We start from the raw sequence: 16,683 nt of genomic DNA, 5'->3' as shown, positions 1-16,683 counted from the left end.
CATCTTACAGTTCAGCACAACACTATAGCTTACTTGCAAAAGCTCATACCTTTCCCAAAACTGTTCACTCATGTGTCAAAATTAAATTTCCTTCTCATTTAAACAGTCAGTGCCCCCAAAATGCTTCGTCCCTTTGGCATTGTGTAAGCACTGCAAGTCAAAATGTTTAGATGTTTTGTCACTATGGCAGAGGACCAGTGAAATATCCCTCATGTCCACCTTTCAGTCTTAGTCCAGTCCTTCATTGACAATGGTTACTGTACTGTTTTTTTGTCTAGCTAACAGAATACAATTGTGTATAAAACTGAAAAAAAGAAATAGGATTTTAGGGTAAGATAGCCTCCAAGGTTTGACATCACACACTGCACTCATACTGCCAAGGAAATTGTAACCATTATCATTCACAAAAATAAAATGTATACAGCATAATATACTGTAATGTAAAAACACAAACAAAAAACAATGAAAATTATACGCAGCCTACAGTGCTGTAAATAAAGCTGGAGTTTCACAAACAACAGTTCTTCACTGGTCGCTTGTTTCCTTCCAATGCCATTATTCTCTACAATAGCGTTAAAAAATAAAACATCAAATCCGTCATACAGAAGAGTCATACGCTACAGTTACAGACAATTACATAGGAATGTTCTATGTTCTCCACAAGTTCAATATACTACTGGCCACTACTCCAGTGGTTCCAAACCTGGCGTACATGTACCCCTAAGCAGAGGTACTACAGGGGGTATTTGACAGAAAGGGGAGGGGGAAATCATCAATGACTAGACTTACTGAAATGTTACAGTAAAACCCACAGTATTAGATAGATTTACATGAGAGGCACTAATTGCAGCTCTTTGACCCTTTTTCTTTTTGTATGTTATATACTTCAAAATAAGGATTATAATGATAATTGCAGTTTTTAGGCAAAATGTTGAAGTCAGATAAATCAAATACTTTCATACCTGGATTACCTGGATACACAAATCAGGTAAAGTGGGTACTGAAGCCAAAAAATTTTGATAACCACTGCTTAATTGTAAAAAGGTTGTGATGGGCAACCAGAAACTGACTTACATTTTACATGTTAGTCAAGTTCTAGTTTCTCCTGACTGTTAATTGCTGTAATAAATTTATCAAATATTCCAAGGATTCATATATGGTATTCATGGTATTATGTTCTTGACTAATTTTGACAATTGAACAGACTATTGTGCATGTGACGACTTATACAATGAAATGACGCTGACACGTTTTGGAGTGAACAACCATTAGACTGAGAATCAACAATCGGTTTAGATCAACAAGATCTATTCACTTGGAAATTGTGCTAAATGTAGGCTACCTGTACTTAATCATTTGCAAAGATGTACTGAGACACTGAGACATGTACTTAGACATTTGCAATTTTGATGAAATGAATGAGAAAATCAATTCTGTTGTGAACAATTGCCAAGTGGTTTGGAGGTTTGTCCATGTTGTTTTGAGAATGTAATTTCTGTTTCAAGAAATGAGTCAAACCAATGGAGAAAAACTGTAATATATTGAATTATTTGTGTTCATTACAGCACTGAGAGCAGCAGCGGGACGATCACATGACAGATATAGGAAGAAAAACACTGACATTATTCTCCACAACACTAAATGATGAATTCAGAGCATGGCATTACCACAGTTCATGTAGAAAAACATGGTTTATCATGTCAGGATACTTTCAAGCAGCATGAACCACTGAACAGAAACTCCAGCAATTCTGACATTTACAGTAATGATGTGATTCATCTGGACTGAGTTCAGAGTTCAGCTTACAGTTTTCCTTCTTTCATTCCTAATATATTTCTGAGTGATCTGGATTGAACTCATGATGATTTGACTCAATCCTTGTTTTCATCTTTTCTCAGAGTTGTCAGAGCATCAGGGGTTGGTTGCAGCAGCTGGACGTAAAAAAAAGTTGGGTGTAAGCTCTACGCTGGACTTAGTTACGTCCAGCTTTCTGATGAATATTTACACCTGTTGCACCATCTAAAACTACGACTAGGTGCAGGTACGCTTAGCGTAGACGATGCGCGTACACACCGACATGTTCTAAAGCACTGTTAGTTGAGACGCTGTTCGCGTTACTATGGTTATCAATTTGAATTTATTGGCTCCAACAAATAGATAAAAAAAGATTGCTGAGCCGAAAAAATATTACTCAGATTGTGAAACAAGAAAAATTATTGAGCTATTCGGTAAGTATATGCAACCTGCTGAAATTAAACCAATAAACCTTTCAATAAATTCTATACATCTAGCATCTAGCGGATTGGTCCGGTCTCTCATTACTCTTTTACACCGGAAAACCCGGAAGACGCGCTATCATCTCAACATTTTTATTTATCTTTATTTTCACCATGGAAACAAGTCAAGACTTCTCACTTTACACCTACCTTTGACTAGGCGTAAGATTTAGTCTCAGATGTGTGCTACGCCCAGATGGTGCAACAGGTATTAATTCTATGCATATAATGATCGGTTTGTGCGAGAAACCGAATAGTATTTATATAATTTTTACCTTTAAAACACCACTATGTCCAACTGCCCTCCACATCCGGTTAGTGAGGTCTGAACGTGCTCTGACAGTGGAAGTGATGTCTGGCGCTCATTGAAGCAAAGTGCGAGAGATCACTTCTGTCATCAGGACGTGTTTTCTGACCTCACCAACCGGCTGCTCAAGGCAGTTGGACATAGTGGTGTTTTAGAGGTAAAAAACAATATAAATACTGTTCGTTTTCTCGCACAAACCGATCGTTTTGTGTCTTAGGACATCAATGTGTCGTCACGAGCCGCAGGGTTTAATTTGGATTTGTCTGAATGGAGTTCTCATTTACACAAATTATATGGCTTACAGGCTGCAACGGTTAGAGTTAAAAATCATCATTTGTGTTCTACTGAAGAAACAGTCAACTACATCTTGGATGCCCTGGGGGTAAGCAGATAAACATCAAATTTTCATTTCTTGGTGAACTATCCCTTTAAGCTTAGTCTTACAACTGGGTGTACGTCCAGCTTGTGCAACCAGCCCAAGGTCTGTAAATCCTGTTCAGGAAGAGGTTTATTTAAAGTGAACTGGATTAGATTATGATAATTGTGCTTATATTTTCACTGATCAAGAGTTTAAAGTATGAGCAGATGATTTGGCTTGATATTTTACAGTTAAGATCCAGTCCCAATTGCATGTTATGAAGTCAGAATTTTGAGATAAACTTGCAATTGCGAGAAAATGTCAGAACTGTGAGATAAAAAGCAATTATCTTTTTAAAAAAAATGTATTCTGTAGCAGTAAACAAGCTTCTATTTGCTTCTGATTGCACTTAAAAGATATAACTGCTGTTCTAGGATCAGTTTTCTCAATAATAAAAATATTGGAAAACTGTTTTTGAAAAAAAAGTGAGTGGATTCTGACTGAATTCTGCATGCTTGCAAATCCTCTCATTGTAACAAGCAATAATGTAAATAAGATTTACGTCATTTAAAAAAATCCATGACATATTTGGACAATGGGGGGCACCATTTTGTTAGGTCCACAGTCAAGTCTTTACTAGCGATAAGAGGAGAAAAGAATGGGAAGTTGTGAAGAATGTGGACGAATAAAACTTCCTCAAGAGCCATGTCTTCTTCATCTGTTTACTTTGGGGCAATGGTAATCTTATAAGGCATACAAATCTTAATACCCAAAAACTTAAGCTTTTTCAATTTCAATTTGAGTGCAAAATTAGTGAGGATGAAAACATTGAAGTTGTGCAATGTCTCTGTGGCTACTCAAACTGCTGTTCTGTTGTATGTTTGACTTATAAAAATCATCTGATGTGTCACCTGAATGCATTACACAGTTAAATGTGCTAAGCTATTATTTTATGCTATCACAGACATCTTGTGCATCAGTGCACACAGGCTTAAAACAATACTGGTTCCAGATGAGAGCCGGTTTTCAGTTCCCAACCCTAGTCCTATCTGATTGCAACAATTTCCACACTGAGGGCACGTGTAGGGTTTTTTTCCCAGGAGTGAAGTCTTATGTGAAATTTAAGGTTTCCTTTCATATTGAAACTCTTTCAACACTGTTGTCAGAGGAATGGTTTAACTCTAGTGTGAATTCTTTTATGGTCTTCAAAGTGTCCTTTCTGTTGGAAACTCTTTCCACACTGAAGGCATTTGTAGGGGTTCTCTCCAGAGTGAATAATCATGTGCCTGGCATGGTTCCTTTTTTGTCTGAAACTTTTTCCACACTGAAGGCATGTGTAGGGGTTCTCCCCTGTGTGAATATTCATGTGCCTGTCAAGGTCCTTTTTTAGTCTGAAACTTTTTCCACACTGTTGGCAGGCAAATGGCTTCTCTCCAGTGTGAATTCTTTTGTGGTTTTCAAAGTGTTCTTTACGTTTGAAACTTTTTCCACACTCAAGGCATGTGTAGGAGTTCTCTCCAGAGTGAATGTTCATATGCCTGTCACGGTTCCTTTTTCGTGTGAAACTTTTTCCACACTGTTGACAGGTGAGTGACGTCTCTATAATGTGAATTCTTATGTGGCCTTGAAAGTGTTCTTCATGATTGAAACTCTTTCCACACTGAGAGCAGGTGTAATGCTTCTCTCTACTGTGAAACTTCATGTGGAATTCAAGGTTTCCTGTTGTACTGAAACTCTTTCCACACTGTTGGCAGATAAAATGAGTTCTAGTACCAGCCTTTTGAGCTGTTTTTCTTGAGGAAGTGTTTTCAATCTGTGAGCGACTAAAAGATTTTTCTCCAGTAATGAAATCATGATGATTGTTAAATTGATCTCTCTCTTCCATTTCATTTAGTGCTTCATTCTCCTCTTTCAGTGCCATCAGGTCTGAGGCAAAAAAGAAAGAAATGTTAACACCCATTTAATGCCATAAAGCAACAGACATCCAAATGTTAATATGTTAAGCATCAAAATCAACTGCAAGCGAGCACAGCAGGACAAAAAAAGAAGAAAAAAATACAAAACAATGATATAAAAATAACCAACATACAGTATCTCACAGAAGTGAGTACACCCCTCACATTTTTGTAAATATGTTATATCTTTTCATGTGACAACACTGAAGAAATGACACTTTGCTACAATGTAAAGTAGTGAGTGTACATCTTGTATAACACTGTCAATTTGCTGTCCACTAAAATAACTCAAAACACAGCCATTAATGTCTAAACCACTGGCCACAAGAGTGAGTACACCTTAAGTGAAAATGTCCAAATTGGGCCCAAAAAAAAGTGTCAATATTTTGTGTGGCCACCATTATTTTCCAACACTACCTAAATGGATTAGTTCACTTTCAAATAACATTTTCCAAAATTATAGTTTCAGTGCAGCTTCAAAGGGTTTTAAACGATACCAGATGAGGAATAAGGGTCTCATCTAGCAAAACGATTGGTCATTTTTGCTTCACAGGTTGCCAATGGAGTCCTCTTCCACTCCTCCATGATGACATCATGGAGCTGGTGGATGTTAGAGACCTTGCGCTCCTCCACCTTTCATTTGAGGACGCTCCACAGATGCTCAATATGGTTTAGGTCTGGATACATGCTTGGCCACTCCATCACCTTTGCCCTCAGCTTCTTTAGCAAGGCAGTGGTCTTCTTGGAGGTGTGTTTGGGGTCGTTATGTTGGAATCCAATACGTTAGATCATACTCTGCTTAAGTATTTGACAGTACATGTTGGCATTCATGATTCCCTCAATGAACTGTAGCTCCCCAGTGCCGGCAGCACTCATGGTCTCATTAGACCACAGGACATGGTTCCAGTAAATCAAGTCCTTAGTCTGCTTGTCTTCAGCAAACTGAAAGCCTACGCCATCTTTATGTAGAGCAACAATTCTTTTTTTTCAGATCCTCAGAGAGTTCTTTGCCATGAGGTGCCATGTTGAACGTCCAGTGACCAGTATGAGAGAGTGAGAGCAATAACACCAAATTTAACACACCTGAAACTTTGTAAAACTAACGAGTCACATGACACCAGGGAGAGAAAATGGTTAATTAGGCCCAATTTGGAAATTTATACTTAGGGGTGTACTGACTTTTGTGCCCAGCAGTTTAGCCATTAATGGTTGTGTGTTGAGTTATTTTGAGAGGACAACAAATTGACACTGTTATACAAGCTGTACACCGTAGACTGTAAAAAAAAAAATAAAGATGGACGCCGTGACGCTGCTTCTTTGTCACTTCCCGGACTACATTACCCATAATCCTCTCTGCCAATCACCTGCACTCACTCCACCAATCACTATCACTAATCACCACACCCTGCTGCAGTACGTTAACAGGACTATAAAGGACTTTCACTCACACCACCTCACGGTGAAGTCTTGTTAACTGTTGTTACATTTCTGAGCGTTCCTGAGTCTTGTCTGTCTTCCTGTTTCTGATCCTGTCTGTTCCTCGTTTACAATACTCTACTGCCAGCCCTTTGGACCCTTTGCTCTGTTTTGGATTTACGTTTGTTATCTGCCAGCCCTGACCCATTGCCTGTATCCTGACCACGATTCTGCCTAGCCCTTGCTGTTCCTGTTTGCCCCTGCTTTGACCCTGCCTGTACGACCACGCTTACTTTTGTAACAAAGCTTGCAGATGGATCTTACCATGAGTCCCGTTTCATTACAGAAGGCTTCGCCACACCCAGATCCAGCAGCTTCGGTGAGCGTTTACCAGTCTCAGCATGGACCCAACAATACAACTGGTCAGCCTCCGCCAAGGTACCCGTACCCTCGAGGTGCACATTCAGAACTTTCTGGATATAGCTTATTTATCTGATCTGCCGGACTGTGCCCTCATTGACTTCTTTGGTTACGGATTAAATGAACAATTGAAGACCTATCTACTTACCAATGGTCCCCGTGGATCGTTCATGGAATTCCTGGACTTTGCCCTGCTTGCAGTTGGTTCGACTTTTACTGTGGGTGTCGCGGAGAATTCCGACACCACGGTGAATCCCGTAATGGCTGCCATGCCAGAGAACACGCACAAAATGGTGGCCGCAACCACAAGTCGCGCATCCGCTGATCGCCCAGAGCAACGCCACGTCTCCGCTGATCGCCCAGAGCAACGTCACGCCTTCGTTGATTGCCCAGAGCCACGTCACGTCTCTAGATCAGTCAAAGAGTGGAGAGGGTTGCGTTCCAGTGTGGCTGATCCCCCACTGACTTCAACACGAGCAGTTGGCATTCCTAAGCCTCAGCCGGCCACTTCGCATCCAAGCCAGCCGGACACTTCGCTCTCAAGCCAGCCGGACGCTTCGCTCTCGAATTCACCAGTTGCAACGCACTCGAATTCGCCGACTGCAACGCACTCGAATTCGCCGGTTGCAACGCATTCAAGTTCGCCGGTTGCAACGCACTCAAGCGTCCTGGACAAGATGGCTGCTTTGCCAGTGCCTATGGGCAAGATGGCCGCCCCTTCGGTGTCTGTGGACGTAGGGGTCGTTCCAGCTGTTGAGTCCGCTCGAGCCAGTGAGTCCGTTCCTGAATCCGCTTCAGCCCATGAGCTCGCTGCAGTGCCCACCGCGGAGGTGAACACAGAGCCGCCGCTTCGTCCACGTAAGAGAAAGAAGGCTCCTTTCATCTGTCAGGGCTCGGAGGCCTTCCCAGAGCCCGTTGTGGGCCCGGAGACCACTCCAGAGGTCTCTTCTGCTCCGCCCAAGCGTCGTGCTCTGCCAGCACCTCCCTAGCTCCTAGCCCTGCCAGCACCGCCCAAGCTCCTAGCCCTGCCAGCGCCGCCCAAGCTCTTTGCTTTGTCAGCGCCATTCAAGTGTCTTGCCCTGCCGGTGCCGCCCAAACGCCTTGCCCTGTCGGCGCCACCCAAACTCCTTTCCCACGAACCCACTACGGACCCCGTTGAAATCCCCAAGAACTTTTTTGGGGGGGGGGCAGTATGCCTAAGTGTGGGGAGCTTGTGGGTGGGAACCCTGCCCGGCCACGGCCAGCAACTGCCTCTGAACTGCTATGGCCGTTTAAGGACTATAACTCTTTATGGCCATTTATGGACTCTGACCCACCGTGGTCATTTACGGACTCTGTCTCGCTGTGGCTGCCCAAGCCACCGGACCTGCCGTGGTTGCCTGAACCACCTGACCTGCCGTGGCTGCCTGAGCCACCAGACCTGCCATGGTTGCCTGAACCACCTGACCTACCGTGGCGCTCCGATCCGCCTGATCAACCGTGGATTCCTGACACTCCAGACCTGCCCTGGCTGCCCGTGGCACCTGACCCACCATGGCCGCCCGTAGCAACTGACCCGACATGGTTACCCGTGGCACCTGATCCACCGTGGCTGCCCTGGAACCTGCATTGGGGACCCTGTTCCTGTCTGCATACTAGTCCCCAATGCACCCACCCCCCCTCCCTAGCTGTTCCATTTACGTCACAAGGACGCACCTTCCGGGAGGGGGACATTATGTCACGATCACCATCTGCTCCTGTCACTTCCCGGACTACATTACCCATAATCCTCTCTGCCAATCACCTGCACTCACTCCACCAATCACTATCACTAATCACCACACCCAGCTGCAGTACGTTAACAGGACTATAAAGGACTTTCACTCACACCACCTCACGGCGAAGTCTTGTTAACTGTTGTTACATTTCTGAGCGTTCCTGAGTCTTGTCTGTCTTCCTGTTTCTGATCCTGTCTGTTCCTCGTTTACGATACTCTACTGCCAGCCCTTTGGACCCTTTGCTCTGTTTTGGATTTACGTTTATCTGCCAGCCCTGACCCATTGCCTGTATCCTGACCACGATCCAGCCTATCCCTTGCTGTTCCTGTTTGCCCCTGCTTTGACCCAGCCTGTACGACCACGCTTACTTTTGTAATAAAGCTTGCAGATGGATCTTACCATGAGTCCCGTTTCATTACACTTTCCATTGTAATAAACTGAATGTAAAATGTACAACGATGGGCAATGACTAGACTTGTGCCAATATTTGGTAATGCGATATATCGTGATAATGAATATGCACGATATTGTTATCGTGGGCATTTCAAAATACCGTAAATAATAATTTATTACCAATTATTACAATTCTTATAATGCATTTAAGAATACTTTCCCCATAATCCGTATAAAATGCACAACACCGCTGTATTCTGCGTCAAAAGAACACGCGCTCAGATGTAAACAAGCCCAACATGCATGAGAAGCACATGGCGGAACGAGTGAAGGAGACGCGCTGAATGAAAGTGCGCGTTCACTCTCTGACAGCAGAGGGCGCTGATTGAACAGCAGAATGCAACGGTTACCCTGGAAACACCACAAACAAAGCAACTGCGCTGGTGAAGTTTTTAAAATGCCTCAAACATATATTTTAATCTGGACCTCAACATGCCCTAATGATTAGAAATGTTCTGATAATTTGTTATTGTTCAGTAAAACTTAAAGAATTAATTATTACCAAACTTACAATGAAAAATACGTATAAAGCATTAATTTCTTAGTTACTGTTTAATAACATTACTAAAATCAAAAGAACTTATTTAATGAACCTAAGATAAAACTAACAATCAGTTGTGTTTCTTAACTAACATTAACAAAATATAATACTTTCTGTAACAAATGTAGCTATTGCTCAGTCTTAGTTAATGCATTAAATAATGAGATCTTATTGTAAAGTGTAACCTGTTGTTCTTAATAGCCTAATTCTTTTGCACTTTAATCTGTTTGAAAATTTGACTTTATTTAAACATTTAGTTATTTTTGTTATTACAAAAAAAGATAAAAAACCTGTTGTACTATGACAACACCTTTTTTTGTGCAAATTATTTCAATATCGTGATAATACCGTATGATAAAAGCTTCAGCAATTAATCGCAACATGAAAATTTGATACCGTCACATGCCTGGCGTTGACATGTTACACAAAAACGTCAGTTTGGAGCCTGAGCATGTGTAGAAGGAATCGTTAATGGAGCCCGGAGCCGCTGTATCAAACTTCCTCCCAGACGACTGCGTCATCATTGATGTATTTTAAATTAAACACAATTTAAAATTCTACCTATAAAATAATAGGCTGTTCTGTTTCTAGAGCAATAATATTTTTGAAACTCAAAAATTCAGTAGATAAACTCAATATAATAAGCCACTAGAAACAACTCTAAAATGTCAGAAACAGTCCTTCCAATTTAAATCAAGTTGAACTAACGTTACAGGAGATCGATTAATTATAGAGCACTGTCTACAGCAATTAAAGTAGGCTATCATTAGTTTTGTCCTGCTAATTATTATTTTATACCCATAAAAATAATTAGTAACTGCCAGATAACAATCACCTGCTTTTTCCCGTCATGGCTAACGTTAGGCGTGTTATCTTAACTAATAACATTTATTAATTAGCTTAAAAAGCCAACATTTAACGTTTTCGAAAAAAGTTCAGTGTCCGTCAGATCCTGGAGGTTGGTTAGTACAGTTTAATGTACAATTTAATGCTAAACAACTCATTTTGTCTGTGTGAAATAACACAGACATCGAAAATTAATAGTCAGATATATCTTCAGTCTCCCCTCGAAGCTCCGACAGTCCTCAGAGAAGCGATCAGTCAAAACGGTCAATCATGACGACATGTCCTGTTTCTAAACTAAACTTATCACAAAAATTAACAATTGAATATATCAGCATGATAACAAGTACATTAAATGACCAAAACCATCTTTTTGGAAATTTTTATTTGAAGCGTAATTTATTTTTATGTTTTGACTCAAGTCCCATTCGTTTGCATTGATGCAGGTTTATGACCTGTACTGCATCCAGCCTCCAGGGGGGCGATCAAAGAGCCTGCAGCTTATGACGCACACCCGCTGTACACTCACTACTTTACATTGTAGCAAAGTGTCATTTCTTTAGTCTTGTCACAGGAAAAATATAATAAAATATTTACAAAAATGTGAGGGGTGTACTCACTTCTGTAAGTATTACTTCTGTAATACTGTATGTATCACCATTTATTGTTATCAGAAAAATGTTTAATCTCTTATTATTGATGCTCTTATTATTGAATGTTTTTTTTTTCCTTTCTCTTTTTGGTCCCACTTTATAATAAGTGGCCTTAACTACTATGAACTTACATTTAAATTAATCATTTGATACAATCCACTTATTGTGTACATACATGTTTTCATATCAACTAAGTTTGAAAACAACAATATTCAACAGTCCATTTTATGTTGCTATAAAAATTCACTTATACTAGGTTCAAAATTGGCAGAATATTCAAACATTGCACATTTGGAAAATGCAGGAATAGAAGTAGAGCATTAATACATAATCTTCAGCAGGTGCTGTAAGAATTTCCCTTGCGGTATTTTCGAGTGGCTCTGCACGTTCTAGACGGGCTGACAGTCAGTTCAGTTACATTGTTGTGCCACAAGGTGGCGGCAAGGGTCTGTCTTTGAGTCTTTAAACCATTTATTCAACTACACAAAATGCTGATTCAATTAAAGATAGATGTAATGAAACAAGCTGTTGAAATAATTTGAACTCCACTTTATAAGGCACAGCTGACTAGTAACGCACTGATGCTAAGGGAGAGATTCCTATCGTTGGAGAGGACAACCTTTTTTCACAAATGTGTCTCGGCCTGAAGGACAGATGCAAGTAATCGCATGCACGCAGTCGATCTCTCTTACATTCACTGTCTGTTTAGGCTTGTTTAGTGCAAATCTACGGAGCCTCTGTACAAATCACCATGGTACACATTATGCTATCATTATTAATTTAAGGTGCCGTAGAACGTCTTTTCAAAAGATGTAATATAAGTCTAAGGTGTCCCCTGAATGTGTCTGTGAAGTTTCAGCTCAAAATATCGCATAGAATTTTTTTAACTGCCTATTTTGGGGCATCATTAACTATGCATCGATTCATGCTGCGGCCCCTTTAAATCGCACGCTCCCTGCCCCTCAAACTCTCGACTATAAGTGCAGTTATACAGTGCATTTACAAAGTTCACACAGCTAATATAACCCTCAAATGGATCTTTACAAGATGTTCGTCATGCCTGCTGCATGCATGCATCGGATTATGTGAGTATAGTATTTATTTGGATGTTTACATTTGATTCTGAATGAGTTTGAGGCTGTGATCCATGGCTAACGGCTAATGCACACTGTTGGAGAGATTTATAAAGTTGTGTTTATGAATTATACAGACTGCAAGTGTTTAAAAATGAAAATAGCGACGGCTCTTGTCTCCATGAAAACAGTAAGAAACAATGGTAATTTTAACCACATTTAACAATACATTAGCAACATGCTAACGAAACATTTAGAAAGACAATTTACAAATATCACTAAAAATATCATGATATCATGGATCATGTCAGTTATTATTGCTCCATCTGCCATTTTTCGCTGTTGTTATTGCTTGCTTACCTAGTCTGATGATTCAGCTGTGCACATCCAGACGTCCGGCCCTTGTCTAATGCCTTGAACATGAGCTGGCATATGCAAATATTGGGGGTGTACATATTAATGATCCCGACTGTTACATAATAGTCGGTGTTATGTTGAGATTCGCCTGTTCTTCGGAGGTCTTTTAAACAAATGAGATTTATATAAGGAGGAGGAAACAATGGAGTTTGAAACTCAATTTATGTCTTTTCCATGTACTGAACTCTTGTTATTCAATTCAATTTTTGATTCTAGGGCACCTTTATTATTTAGTACACATGCATGAAGTGTAAAACGAGAAGGTCATAACCTTTCAAAAAATAGAAAACTTGCAAATATTGCAGTTGGCTCGTCAATAACACGGTATAACAATATTGCGGTTATCGCGACAGCCCTATAAGCGGGTGTTTGTGATGACCAGAGCAACAGGTAGAGAGAGTAATTCCTTGACAAAAAATTATTCACTGAAATGTAACAAGCAGTATGTTATCATTATCAGGGCCAGTTGCCTATTTATGCAGAACAGCTGATTGAGACAAAAGCTGTGATTTAATTCAATGTCTCGTTGAAGTGGTTTCCCTTCCTGTGTAGGCTACATGAGAGCACCTTTTTTGACCGCAAAGCATGTTATTCCTCCAACCCCTGAACAAACGTTACATCTGAGGAAGACCCATATTGCTTTCTGTTTCTTTGTTTCTAGGGGTAATTATATGGCGGTAGATCATGGTATGAACATGTACAATTATCATATTGATGATAAGGATGAAATGACAATGTTTTGAAAATGAAACCAACCTGTTTGTTCCTCAGTTTCTTCTTGTTTCACTGTGAATGTTGCTTCAATCCTCATGTCTTCACTCTCCTCTTTAATAAACTCCATCTTTATAATAGTGTCACATATATCTTAGTTACTTCAACAGGAGGTTTGCTGTGTTTGTCCTGTTTAGAAATAATTAACAGGAAGAAAAATAATTCCAAACTAAATAAGTGCGTCTCAATCGCTGGCAAGAGAGTCAGTCAGAGTAAGTTAATGGACTTAAATCACCTGATTAAAATGTTATATATATCATATATACCAGTGGCGTTTTGAAATGAGGCGGCACATTTTTTATTTATGAATCAATGTGAATTCATGCATTAGTCTTAACGTTGACACATCTTTCTTGTTAAATGAACATTACATTACATCAAAAAAGAAACCAAAGACAATTCTATTTTGTAATTTTACATTAACAATGTAATGTTCAATTTATCAAAACCAAGTCAATCTCATCAAGTTAGTGTTTTAAGCATTTCTATATTCATTCCAAAATAATAACTAAAGACAATAATAATTTAAACGATATATTTTATTTGTGTATTGATGTTTTTCTTTTTAATAGTCAAATTATAAAAAGAACAATAGGCTATTTCGGATCATCAGTCATGCTCTGTAAACACCGTCTGTCACAGACACAAAGATGTATTATTAATTTCACCAAGCTGATTGCACTAAAAACACTGCAGACATCAAGCTTTCAGTCCATTTCAAGTTTGATTTTAACGTGACATAAAGTGGTGATATATAACTAGGTGATCTGTTTACTTACTTTTTAATTAGTCTTCCCATTGACGACATCATTTGTTCAGTCAAACTGAATTTGGATTTATCGCACAATTTGCTCTCTTTTAAATGTCATAATTTATAATATTTGTGGTGGTTTTATATGTAATATGGATTATTTTCTTATCCTACTGAGACGCCCATGATATATATAAAATGAATATTTATTATTTATATTTCGTATTCAACTATTCTTACATCACATTTAATAAATTACACTTTTATGAAAACATTTGTTGTTGGTTTGTAAAAGCTGCCATTACACATTGTGTTTGTTGTTCTCGTTCATTTACTTGTAACGTCAGATTGCGGTGTTTAACTGATTCAAGACGCTCATTTTCTGTTACTCAAAAGTGGGATTTACTACCAAAAATAAGCGCTCAGTGTTAAATAAAGCACTGCAACGTTACATTCAAGAATGGTTAATTAACTGTACATAACTTGTAAAAAATAAATTGACTGAACAGTTTGAATTGATTAAAAAACTTTAAATGTGTAAAAGAGAATCAAACCTTTCTCCAGCCGAATCACAACAGATGCAGGAGCACGGCGCCGCTTTATGACGTCACAAAACCAGACCAAAATAAAAGTCCTATTCACACGTTCTGTCTGTATACACCCAAGACAATTTTAATAACTACTAATGAAAGAGTGTGAGATTCTGTCTAATAATGTTTGGGTGTAGAAACCATTTATACCTGATATTACAGTATTAATATTCAAATACAAATGTGGGTTACAAGTTTAAAATACATGTTAGTGCATGTCTTAGACAATAGGACAAAAACAGAACAAAGACAGAAATTAAATTAAGTCTTGCAGAAACAGTAGGTTTTTATTTAATGTAGAAATACTCACAGGTCATAATCGAGATAGATTGGCTCATCTTTCAGGAAGATGAAAGGTCATCTATAACTTGCATAGGTCGCTCGTCTATGAATGTGCTGCTCGATGCAGAAGCTCATGAGAGTGTTTGACGTCCTCTATTGAAACACTTCATCATTGACTCTCTCTGCTCTGATGAAAGTGAAGTATATTAATATATTGAATTATTTGTGTTCATTACAGCACTGAGAGCAGCAGCGGGACGATCACATGACAGATATAGGAAGAAAACACTGACATTATTCTCCACAACACTACATGATGAATTCAGAGCATGGTATTACCACAGTTCATGTAGAAAAACATGGTTTATCATGTCAGGATACTTTCTAGATCAGGACGAGCAGCATGAACCACTGAACAAAGAAACTCCAGCAATTCTGACATTTACAGTAATGATGTGATTCATCTGGACTGATTTCAGAGTTCAGCTTACAGTTTTCCTTCTTTCATTCCTAATATATTTCTGAGTGATCTGGATTGAACTCATGATGATTAGACTCAATCCTTGTTTTCATCTTTTCTCAGAGTTGTCAGAGCATCAGGGGTTGGTTGCACCAGCTGGACATAAAAAAGTTGGGTGTAAGCTCTACGCTGGACTTAGTTACGTCCAGCTTTCTGATGAATATTTACACCTGTTGCACCATCTAAAACTACGACTAGGCGCAGGTACGCTTAGCGTAGACGATGCGCGTACACACCGACATGTTCTAAAGCACTGTTAGTTGAGACGCTGTTCTCGTTACTATGGTTATCAATTTGAATTTATTGGCTCCAACAAATAGATAAAAAATGATTGCTGAGCCGAAAAAAAAGATTACTCAGATTGTGAAACAAGAAAAATTATTGAGCTATTCGGAAAGTATATGCAACCTGCTGAAAATAAACCTTTCTGTCTCTATACATCTAGCATCTAGCGGATTGGTCCGGTCTCTCATTACTCTTTTACACCGGAAAACCCGCTGATTATGTAGCCTGTATACCAGACGCGCCATCATCTCAACATTTTTATTTATCTTTATTTTCACCATGGAAACAAGTCAAGACTTCTCACTTTACACCTACCTTTGACCAGGCGTAAGATTTAGTCTCAGACATGTGCTACGCCCAGATGGTGCAACAGGTATTAATTTTACACATATAACGATTGGTTTGTGCGAGAAACCGAACAGTATTTATATAATTTTTTACCTCTAAAACACCACTATGTCCAACTGCCCTCCACATCCGGTTAGTGAGGTCTGAACGTGCTGTGATAACGGAAGTAATGTCTTGCACTCATTGAAGCAAAGCGTGAGAGATCGCTTCTGTCATCAGAACACGTTTTTTGACCTCACCAACCGGCTGCTCAAGGCAGTTGGACATAGTGGTGTTTTAGAGGTAAAAAATTATATAAATACTGTTCGTTTTCTTGCACAAACCGATTGTTTTGTGACATCAATGTGTTGTCACGAGTCGCAGGGTTTAATTTGGATTTATCTGTTGTGTTTTTTTTACTCTTATAGATTGTGTTCCCATTTACACAAATTATACGGCTGATAGACTGCAACGGTTGGAGTTAAAAATCATCATTTGTGTTCTACTAAAGAAACAAAGTCACCTACATCTTGGATGCCCTGGGGTTAAGCAGATAAACATCAAATTTTTATTTCTGGGTGAACTATCCCTTTAAGCTTAGTCTTACGACCGGGTGTACGTCCAGCTTGTGCAACCAGCCTAAGGTCTATAAATCCTATTCAGGAAGAGGTTTATTTAAAGTGAACTG

General features: G+C 39.4%; 1 protein-coding gene across 3 annotated transcripts; it reads right to left on the bottom strand.

Moving 5' to 3' along the window:
• Window positions 1-3,649: 3,649 nt before the first annotated feature.
• On the bottom strand, window positions 3,650-16,008 carry LOC125245277 (gastrula zinc finger protein XlCGF7.1-like). 3 transcript variants are annotated; one of them, XM_048155815.1, is made up of 3 exons: window positions 14,892-16,008; window positions 13,226-13,369; window positions 3,650-4,867 (listed from the first exon to the last, which is right to left on the bottom strand). In XM_048155815.1, the coding sequence occupies exons 2-3, from the start codon at window positions 13,308-13,310 to the stop codon at window positions 4,104-4,106; spliced, it is 849 nt and encodes a 282-aa protein (XP_048011772.1). In that variant the 5' UTR covers window positions 13,311-13,369; window positions 14,892-16,008; the 3' UTR covers window positions 3,650-4,103. The 3 variants fall into 3 exon arrangements, with proteins under 3 accessions (XP_048011772.1, XP_048011773.1, XP_048011774.1); XM_048155816.1 differs by lacking the exon at window positions 14,892-16,008 and adding an exon at window positions 14,546-14,597; XM_048155817.1 differs by lacking the exons at window positions 13,226-13,369; window positions 14,892-16,008 and adding an exon at window positions 12,413-12,472.
• Window positions 16,009-16,683: the final 675 nt, after the last annotated feature.

The sequence above is a fragment of the Megalobrama amblycephala genome, linkage group LG14 (assembly GCF_018812025.1).
Source record: "Megalobrama amblycephala isolate DHTTF-2021 linkage group LG14, ASM1881202v1, whole genome shotgun sequence".
Taxonomy (NCBI): domain Eukaryota; kingdom Metazoa; phylum Chordata; class Actinopteri; order Cypriniformes; family Xenocyprididae; genus Megalobrama; species Megalobrama amblycephala.
Note: the sequence above shows the minus strand (reverse complement) of the source record. Positions and strands in the feature narration are given on the sequence as shown.

Excerpts from the sequence above, each read along its gene's own strand:
- LOC125245277 (XM_048155815.1), bottom strand. The coding sequence starts at position 13,310 with ATGGAGTTTATTAAAGAGGAGAGTGAAGACATGAGGATTGAAGCAACA. Across the intron at positions 4,868-13,225 it reads AGAAACTGAGGAACAAACAG|ACCTGATGGCACTGAAAGAG; the intron begins GTTGGTTTCATT and ends TTTTTGCCTCAG.